Source organism: Sinocyclocheilus anshuiensis, unplaced genomic scaffold (genome assembly GCF_001515605.1).
Source record: "Sinocyclocheilus anshuiensis isolate Anshui unplaced genomic scaffold, SAMN03320099.WGS_v1.1 scaffold78, whole genome shotgun sequence".
NCBI lineage: Eukaryota > Metazoa > Chordata > Actinopteri > Cypriniformes > Cyprinidae > Sinocyclocheilus > Sinocyclocheilus anshuiensis.
This window is the reverse complement of record NW_015544250.1, coordinates 4,008,745-4,019,190: the sequence shown is the minus strand read 5'-3', so window position 1 is coordinate 4,019,190 and position 10,446 is coordinate 4,008,745. Positions and strand designations below refer to the sequence as shown.

The window sequence follows — 10,446 nt, the reverse complement described above, 5'->3', positions numbered from 1 at the left end:
CGGAAGGAGGGACTTTGTAGAAAACGAAGCGTTTGAGAGAGGCGGGGCATAGAGGACCTACAATAATGTACAGTATTTGAAAAATAATGTGTTTTTTGAACATTAAAGCATGTCAACATATTCTGTTACACCAAATACACAAAATAATGATCTTTAAAAAAGCATCATATGACCCCTTTAAAATAGATATTTTACAGTTATTTTAAATTGTTATAATATTTCTGTTTTTAGTGTATTTTTGAACAAATAAATGCAACTTTTAAACTTGTGTATTATTGCATGACACAATTTCAAAGCTTTTGCTCAGCTTAATGTTTGATTAAGTTTTTTTTATTAAGAACATTTCTCGATCATGTTTCAGTCGAGATCAGAGAAGCATCACAGGAGCAAATGCAGGGCTCAGACAGAGAGGGAAGCTCAGCTCAGCGCAGCGCAGAGAGCAGTACAGAGGCAGGAAAAGGTGCGTACCTGGTTGTCTTGTGCTGGGAATTTCAAAGTGCAGGAACCTAAAAGCTGAGAAAACACTTCTGCAGTCAGACAGTGAATGGCTAAAGAGAACAGAGATGCCAAGCACACGTTAGGACACAAAGAACCAACCAAACAAGGACACAAGTGACATGAGTACAGCAAACAAACAAGAGCGTCTGCCCAAAAACTGGCATAAGCAATGCTTTCTGCAAACACCTCACCACCAGAAGAGAATTGCTTGTGCTGTGAACGTAGACTGAACACTCACACACGTGGGGCATGAGGCTGGACATGTGATGAAATGTTAAGGTACATCTGTGTTTTGGTAACATTTCATGTAAGTCATGAGAAATGTATGGGAATTATGACTTGACTCAGGAATACCTGTTCATTGACAGTGAGTGGCGCATTGTTTGCAGGGAGATCCTCAGTGTCCATGATGAAGTCTAGGCTCTGAGGAGATCACTGATTCTGCATAGTGGTTGAAGGGGAAGTTACCAGCTCCACAGTACCACCTGAGACAAAAAATGCTGGTCAATAAGGATTCTTGACAGCACTAGATACCGGTTATCAAAGAATAAACTCATCATGACATAAAAGTTGACCCCATTTACCTCCTCAATACACATTCCGGGTCTTATTGCAAATGACTCATCAGCGCATGCATGTAATTCCAAAATGTAATAACTTGCTCTGCCTCCGAAACAATTTTAACATTTACTTTTCATCATGAGCTTTTATATTTTTAGCCCCTTCCCTGCAACCACCTTCTCCAGACAATTTTTCACAGTTCAGGGAATTCCTGGATAAAACGAAGTCCTGTGCTACAATTTTAATCACTGAATACTCTATTTCAATTGGAAATGCTTCACAATATGGAAGAGCATTATTTTAAATATTAAGTTATAAAGGTAAAAAATATGTGATTCAACGCAAATAAATCTGACAAATGTCCCATTTCAATCAGAAATACTTCTCAATATGGAAGAAAATTATATAATTTTAAATAAAGTTATAAAGGTTAAACAAAAACAAACAAACATGTGATTTAGTTGAACTAAATCGGACAAATAGTTCATTTCAATTAGAAATACTTAATATGGAAGAAAAAAATTCAGTATTAGGTAAGAAAAGGTAAGAAATAGATATGTGCAATATATTTAGCGCAGCTAAATCTGACAAACATCTAATTTCAATCACAAATACTTCAACATATGGAAGGAAAATGTTGAGTTAAATAATAAGTTATAAAAGGTAAAACTGCTATGTGATTTAGTGCAAGTAAATCTAACAAATAATTTACAAAAAAAGGAAAATTTCTAAAAAAAAAAAAACAAAAAAAACATATACATTACAATAGAGCCCTTCACATTTAGTGGTCTCAAAACTACTAGGTTACCACAATATCAGTGCAAGTAAATCTAACAAATAATTTACAAAAAAAGGAAAATTTCTAAAAAAAAACAAAAAAAAACATATACATTACAATAGAGCCCTTCACATTTAGTGGTCTCAAAACTACTAGGTTACCACAATATGAATCCCTAGTTTATTTATATTTAAAATATGAAGGTGACTAGCAGCACACCCTTACAACAATTCACCATGGTAAAGTTTCTGCAATAACACCATAGTTTCTACAGTTGTTACTGCAATAATTATGTGATAGCCATCACTGTCACAGAAAACAACAAGTTTTTGAATCGTTTCAATAACATATTACATTTATTATGTTTGTACAGTAGCAAATACTCTGGTCTTTTGGCGGGAACTATGATTACCATAGTAAATCTCTGCAAGGCATTGAGCAGATAATCATGTCGTAGTCAAGTGTGTAACGTCACTAGTTACTTGAAAAAAAGTAATCTGATTACGTAACTCGCGTTACTTGTAATGCGTTACCCCCAACACTGGTCACGTCTATGACGCCAGCTCTCAAGGTTGTCAACTTCAAATACTTGAACCCAGCTACCTCACAGAAAAACGTAAACACAGTCCTTAAAGATTTGGTACATTATTTCCGAGCGTGTTCGAAAGTCATCACTGTGCAAGTGCAATTTAAGGTGTGTGACTTGCATTATAAACTTGCGCATGTAATTATCCAAAAAACAATAGAGCATTATGTAAGCCTTGCGCATTTTCACATCAAACAGGCCTGTGAGGTAACGTTACTAGTGCAGTCCTCTCAACACAATCACAATGCAATGCAATAAAAACTCCCCTCACGGGACACACACTTCATCTACTGATCACACTCCTCACATGCCAATATGCCATGACTCGGGACGGCATTTTATGTATTTCCTTTCTCTTTATCATAAATATATAAATTATGCTAATTAAGACAATTGCATATTAACCAAAAACTCATTTCGAGTTCGTATTGCGTTGTGCAAAAAAGTACGTGTAAGCTGTGATCATATTCACGACTTACCCGCTGAAAGCTGGGATATTTTCTTTATTTCTCCTCCTTCGGCGAGCTTTGCCACAGTTTGTTTTAAATATGCATAATTAAAAATTCATCTCACAGCTTCCAACGCGCGCTACGAATGCACACAAAAGAGCTATTTGCATTGATAAGGAGGCTCGGGAAAGCGCTGGTCCTCTTTTTAACTAAATATTTAATGACGTCTTTCCGTTAACTGTCGTGCCGGTGAAGCAAGTGCACCTTAATAGCCAAGATAAAACCTTATCTGCAGAAAAGTGCCGAAAAATTAACACAAATTTGCTCTTTTGCACTACGTCATGAACATAATTTATGCAGGCCGAGTCTTGCATTGAAAAAATGGCGCTGGCTCGACAGAACGGGAGCAATGGCCGTCTTAAAGAGACAGTACACAGTGTTACCGCAGTTCACTGCACTATTCAAACTCTTGATTCAAACTGTGATATAATAATGCTACAGTGTGAAGTTATGCTCTAATAATAAAATTACTAATATTAATAAAGAGATCAATTAATTTTATTAATATTATTATTTATAAAAATATTGTATGTTTATTGTATGATAATAATATAATATAATAATAATAATTTTATCATGCTTATTATTAATATTACTATTATTATATTGTTTTATTATATTATTATTATTACAACTGTTACTATTATTACTATTGCTGTGTTTCTTCTAAATAACAATGTGAATGGAAATTTTTAAAGAATTTAAAATATTGCCGTTAATGTCCTTCTACCTGTGTGTCCTTGTACCTCTTAAAGTCTAGATGAAATGAAAACATACAGACATATTATATGGTTCCATGTAAAATATTAAGAAACAGAACAAAGGGGGCAATTAAAATGTTAAATGCAATTATTTCAACTTGCTCTACATGGCATCTTAGCACTTACAAAACTGGATTCCTTTAGCAGATGCTTTTATCCAAAGTGACTTACAAATGAATGTAAATCAAGAAAAGTAATGATAAAGAAAAAAAGTTTGGCTACAGTCCATCTGTTTAATCTTCAAGCACAATTCTCCCTTTGACTGTTCCCCAGAGACGATCGTTTTAGGGCACTGCAGCCAAATGCATCTGTTGCATTGTTATGTGAATCTCTATGTTGTGGTGATTGCATGTTTTTTAAGAAAGCTTTACGCACACCACTAAATGCATTCAAAATTAGATTTTCTTTCCTCATGTGCTTTTTTAAGAAAAATCAGATGCATACTGATGCATATTCTTATATGTGATTTACAAGGCATATTCACATTTTTTATAATGAACTGGCTTATAAAAAATACACCGTGTCTCTATACACACTCTGTGTCTTTCCTCTTTTGCCAAGCCAGCTGGCAAACACTTCCATTTGCATGCATTAGCAGCATATTGCCATGGAGCTCAAAGGAGTACTGGGATTGCTGAATACAGACGAATCTGTAATTAGGTTCACATCCAGTATACAGGCCCCAACTAATGTACTAATGTACATCTGATATAAAGACATATACATTGCAAACAAAATGTTCATTAAAAATGTTTTTTCGTTTCCTTGACAAAGCTCTGCTCTCTTTTATTTTTGAATAGATGCAGGGCCAACAAAGGATGTCCACAAAATGCAACTTTATTCTGCCTAAAGAGCCTGTGGGCCCAGCCATACAAATGCATAAACCACATTTAATTTAGTCACAGAGGTGCAAAACAAAATTTGGATCATCATTCCTATTCAAAGTCTGATACGTAATATATTAGGTTGAATACTGCAACTAATTTAAACAATCTTAATGAAACCTCTGCTCTGCTTGGCATACTTCCCAGGGCCTAATTATGCAATATTACAGGTTCAAGTGTGCAGAATCGTTCCATACTAACTTACCCTATGAGTAGAAAGGATTTCATATTACATGCTGATGTCAATAATAATGTTATTGGGAAAGTAAAATATAAAAATATCCACAGCATATAAACAACATACTAAATTGTCGACACTTGAGTAATAGAAGGGCATGTTGTCACACTATAATGTAAGAAGTCATAATGAAACCTGTCATTACAGAGAACTGTAATTAGTAAAAGGCATATTAAATTATCACATATGCCCCCTGTTTCACAGACAAGGCTTAAGCCTAGTCCCAGACTAAAATGCATGTCGGAGCTGTTTTAATTTAAACTGATTTAACTTAAAGAAACTTGCACTGACATATCTTAAAATATGTAAGTGTCATTGATTTGTCTCAAGATGCACACAGTAATGTTTTTTTAAGTCACGTTTATAAAAACTTCTTAAATGTCCTAATTGAACTATTGCTTAATCCTAACTTAAAAAAAGGAAAACCTGTGAAAACAGGCCATGAAACGGCATGCAAAAACTTGGCCTGTCTGACATTTATTTGAAGGACCCTTAACCTGAAAACACATATTAGAATATGCATCTGATTTTCTTGAAAAAGCACCTTTTAGTTAAAATCTACCTTGTCTGGATGTATGCTATGTAGTTTTATTATATTCACTTGTTTACCCAACACTGATTACAAAAGTATTTTATTTTAATTTAAGATACCTTTGAACTAGGCGTTTGAAACGGACATGAAAACCACTTTTTGAGAAAACACACAATTGTGTAACTGGACTTTTGACTCAAACTCGTATATTTACTATGAGAAAGTATGGCCTTTGTGACATATTCCATCTATGACACCTGCCCTATATATATATAAACACAAATATTTTACATATAAATACGTAAAATTCGATATATATTCTATAATTTTATACTCTATACGTAAAGTTTATTTTTATAGTATAACGCGGGGCTTACAGAGACTTTCGTTTTGTAGATAATGAGTCACGAGTTTCTCTTTAAGGGAGTGGCGTCCAAAAACTGATGCGTGCATGACGTAGCTCCTCCCAACACAAATATACTCAAAGCATAACCGACGAAAACAAGGAAGTAACGAGTAAAAAAAAAAACCGAGGAACTTTGAGTAAACCTTATATTTATTGTCAATTAAACGCAGAATTCGGTCTGTTGAAATTCTCGCCCACTAGAATATTTCAGCTACAGCGAAGAACAATGAACAACAAAGGTAAATACGCGATCATCTCCGCTCTTCTGCTATTTTGCTTAGCCGCTTCCTAGCAACTAACGTTACCAATGGAGTTAGCCAGCATAACTGACTTACATAACAAACGATTTTACATACTGAATTCTTATCGATTATGCGCCAAAAACATCTGCCATCGACTGTGTAACGACGGACACTGTTATATTTAACGCGGCAGTGTCTTATTTTAGCGGAATGGGTCATGTTTTGGATTGAAAACGGGTAAAGGGTGACTAGCTTGGCTGCTACAGCGCGTTGACGTGAACAGAAAGGTGACCTCATTAAGAAAGCGAGACGCTCACAGCATCAGTTTAATCATTTAATTAATCTTATTTAAATGTGTTTCATCAATATACTGTGTGGTATTCACTCAAGAACAGTTTGTCTTATTTTTCAATTGTAATTTAGCTGTCTTGTTTAGTTTGCCTTTTGTGTCGTTTGTGTTTGCGGCTTGATGTCATTTATTGTAATACATACGCTTCCACATCCATATTTCTTAAATCATTTGTCGATCATATCTGTTTCGGTCAATATCACAAAACCTTTTAATAACATGTCTGGGTCACTCAAATTCTTTTGCCAATGTATTTTATTTACATTTTTTAATTTAATCCACATTTCAAGCTTGTGTACTCTGGTTTAAGGAAAACCGCTGAATGTTTTTTCTTGGTCAGTATCTTTAGTACAAAACCAAAATATTGCTGGCTACTTTACAGTAAATCAACGTAAGATTCTGTTGTGATATTCATTTGAAACCATTAACTGTCTTTCTTTTTCTCTTGGTGTCCATGCAGGGTCATATCCACAAGCTGTTTACCCTCAGCAGAGCACAGCACCCGTTTACCCGCCTGCTATGCAAGTCCCTCCTCAGGTGTCTCCATTTGCAGATGCCCCTCCTCCATACTCTGAGGTTACCAGTGCTAATTACTCTCTCTCTCTCTCTCTGGTCATGTGAATGTACAGTATCTCATTAAATCATTCAAATGGGTCTTTCCTATTCTTTTTACAATGTCACATTTTAATCTAGTACTATCTTAAAAAAACAACATGTTTTGGAAGCACTTTAGAAGCATTTTCAAAAATGTACGCTTCCTTACTCAAGACTGCATGCTAAAGATTCCGGCTAAAGATTCTTCTGAGAAAATGAATCATTTTTGAAATTTGTGCTTGATGAATCATCTGTTGTGATACAAGTGCCACCACTCAAAACAGACAAAGGCAATTTTAGCAATGAATTAGTCAGCATGAAACTCCCAGAGGAAAGAGGTATTCTATCTCGTATGCTAGATGTATAGCAAATTAACTTGATTTTGAGGCCATTCATTACTGTGATTTTTATCATGAGTTTAAAACCTTAATAAAGCCCTCAATTTTTATATAAAAATGCAGCAAATGTGATTTATAATCAAATATACCACTGTTCAATAAAATGTTAATTTCATTAATCATAACTATTATAGGCTATTATACGGTTGCAGATTTGTGGTTATCTGCATTTTAAAATGGCTTGGAGTGCAGCTCATTTTAAAAACCCTTTTGTAAATATAAATTCTGTGTTTATTCCATACAAAACTGATTACTATTACGATTTCACACTTTGTGAATGTTTCCCTCTCGCAGGTTTATCAGGCCAGGTATATGGCTCCTCCCCCAGCCCATGGACAGATGGCCCCAATGACCTCAGCTTACCCTGGTACTCAGATGTACATGCCCATGCATGCTCAGTCTGTGCCAATGGGGGCCATGGCCCCCAGTGTCCCAATGGCATATTATCAGATGGGGCCCATGTACCCCCATGGTTCCACCGTCATGGTGGAAGGCGGATTCGATGCTGGAGCTCGCTTTGGGCCTAGCACCAGTACTTCCATTCCTGTGAGTATTCCCAATAAACATCCAGGAAGTAATATGCATTTATATTTAGCAACCTACAATTAAGGAAATAGTACACCCTAAAATGAAAATTTGCTAAAAATCTACTTACCCTCAGGCTATCCAAGATGTAGATGAGTTTGTTTCTTCATCAGAACAGATTTGGGAAAAATGTTTTGCTTTCTATCACTTGCTCACCAAGATCAGATCCTCAGCAGTGAATGGGTGCCATCAGAACGAGAGTTCAAACAGCCGATAAAAACATCACAATATTCCACCAGTAATGCACATGACTCCACTCCATCAATTGTCTTGTGTCTTGTGAAGTGAAAAGCTGTGTGTTTGTAATAAACAAATCCATCATTAAGACATTTTAACTTAAAAAAATTGCTTCCAGCTAGGGGTGGGAAGGGAAAATGTCATACCTTTCATACCTGAAGACAATTGTTTTTGTATTTGTCAACCAGTAGAGATTTTCGACTATGGTCTCTAATGCGGTTACACGCTCACTTGACGTTGCTGTACTTGTACTACCTGGTCATGAAAGCTTATCGTTTGCACGCGTATTTGCATTGCGGTTTAAAAACAAGTGATTTTAAGCCATTGAAATGCAATCGGCAGCGAAAGAGAACTCATTTTGCAATATGCGCGCGCTGTCAGAGAGGCATGCACATGAAGACGGTGCTCATAGAACGCGGGAGTATTGAACGTTATTTTTGCCGCTTTATAGGTCTTGAAAGTTTAAATACACACACTTGTATGTGTCAAAATGCCCGTCTTTGCAAGTATCGTAAAAACACAGTAATTTAGGTCTTAAGTGAAAGCAAACAGCTGAGAAAGAAAGCAGATGTGTAACAGTATATTAGATCCGGGCAGCTCTTAAAGTGACAGCATTCCTGCTCTGTCAATCATGTTAATCAAACGACAAAAGAGAAAATCTCTCACTACTCTTGACTAAATCACTTTTGTAACTTTAATAACAAGAAATATATATTTCATTTACACAGTGAAGATTATGCAGTGTTTTTATACATTTGATTATACAATGTATGTAGCATTTCTTAATTATTTATTCTACTGTAGTTTTTTGTCCTATTGCTTGTAAGTAGTTTCTTATTCTTATTTAATTGCTGACTGTTTAATTGCTGTCTTCAGTAAGCTTGATTTTTTTTTTAGGCTAGTATTATTTTTTTGTGATACTGACATGGGTGACAAGAATGATGAAATTTCTATGGTATCAGAAATTTTTATATCATAAAGACCTTATTTAAAGCAAAAATAACTATATCGTGATATATACCGTTACCGTGAAATAAAACTACTTATAACGTGATATGTTTTTGGTCATATCGCCTACCCCTACTTCTAGCTAAATATGAGTCCATAATTATTAATAATGCCATCAGTGAAAAAGTCATCTTGTCTGAATCAGGAGAGAAATATGCACAGATCAAGCAAAATCTGTTTATAAGCCAAAACAGAAACAAACAAATCTGTGGATTGTGATGTGAGAGGACACCAGGGGATGACATTTTTCATCAGAGGAAGCATTACTATAGTAGTTTTGTCAGATGTGATGGTTTAGTTAAAACATCTTGATGGATTTCTTACAAACATGCAGCTTTTCACAAGATGTTACTTGATGGACTATGATCTTTCATCAGCTGTTTGAACTCTCATTCTGACGGAACAACATTTTGAACAAGTGATGAAATGCTAAATTTCTCCAATAGTTTTTCAGTGAAGAAACTATCTATATATCTTGGATGGCCTGAGCCAAATCCAGTTTATGTTGGAGGATTGAGACAGATTTGAATGTACAACAATATCAGTGGCAGTTCCTTTTGATTTATTGAGATGTGGGACAAAACATGACCTACAGTTTTACCTTCCAATAGTTTTGAAAATGTCCATCATTTACACTTTTAAACTAATCAGAGAAAGAAGTTGTTGGCTTAAAAACGACATTTTATTTATATATTTTAGATACTTTTGCTTTTATTATTATTATTATGTAAATATATATTTATTAGGTATTTATTTAAGATAATTGCATTTAACCATGTCATCATGATATGTTAGCACCATCACCCAAATTGTAAAGAAATTATTTGGTATTTTTCAATTATTTCCCTCATTTTGAGCAAGTCCTTAAAATGAGGAAAATTATGCGATCAGCTGTCAACCTGTAAGATTGGCGTTGACAAAATAGAGATTAAAAAAAATTAGTCAGTTTATTGAAGTGAATTTGTCAAGATTTCTGAAGAATTTTTGCTAAGACTTGTTGTTTTTGTATCTGACAGTGTTGACACGTCACATCGGGTGATAAGAATAAAAACTTTTTGTGAGAATTCTTTTGAGAAAATAGAAGTATAATAATAAGGTTGCACTAAACTTGTTTACAGATTAATTAAAGTGGTTATATGATGTTGCCAAAAAGAACATTATTTTGTGTATTTGGTGTAATGAAATGTGTTTATGCTGTTTAAGGTTCAAAAAACACATTATTTACCACATACTGTACATTATTGTTTCTCCTCTATGCCCCGCCTTTCTGAAACGCATCA

The 10,446-nt window shown here is 34.8% G+C and overlaps 2 protein-coding genes across 4 annotated transcripts in view; one reads left to right on the top strand and one right to left on the bottom strand.

The window, feature by feature from the left end:
• LOC107697973 (POU domain, class 6, transcription factor 1-like) overlaps positions 1 to 3,268 on the bottom strand; it is a 13,420-nt gene extending 10,152 nt beyond the window's left edge. The window contains exons 1-3 of one of the 3 annotated variants that reach the window (XM_016498874.1): positions 2,903 to 3,268; positions 853 to 983; positions 469 to 513 (exon numbers count right to left, since the gene is read on the bottom strand). In XM_016498874.1, the coding sequence (XP_016354360.1) occupies positions 469 to 513; positions 853 to 906 (99 nt within the window). In that variant the 5' untranslated portion in view covers positions 907 to 983; positions 2,903 to 3,268. Of the gene's footprint in view, positions 1 to 468; positions 549 to 852; positions 984 to 2,902 lie in introns of those variants that run through there. The other 2 variants (XM_016498875.1, XM_016498877.1) reach the window with 2 other exon arrangements.
• A 2,539-nt stretch (positions 3,269 to 5,807) lies between these two features.
• Positions 5,808 to 10,446, top strand: part of LOC107697974 (DAZ-associated protein 2-like) — a 7,075-nt gene continuing 2,436 nt past the window's right edge. The window contains exons 1-3 of the mRNA XM_016498878.1: positions 5,808 to 5,992; positions 6,805 to 6,920; positions 7,631 to 7,882. Of these exons, the coding sequence (XP_016354364.1) occupies positions 5,980 to 5,992; positions 6,805 to 6,920; positions 7,631 to 7,882 (381 nt within the window). The 5' untranslated portion in view covers positions 5,808 to 5,979. The remainder of the gene's footprint in view (positions 5,993 to 6,804; positions 6,921 to 7,630; positions 7,883 to 10,446) is intronic.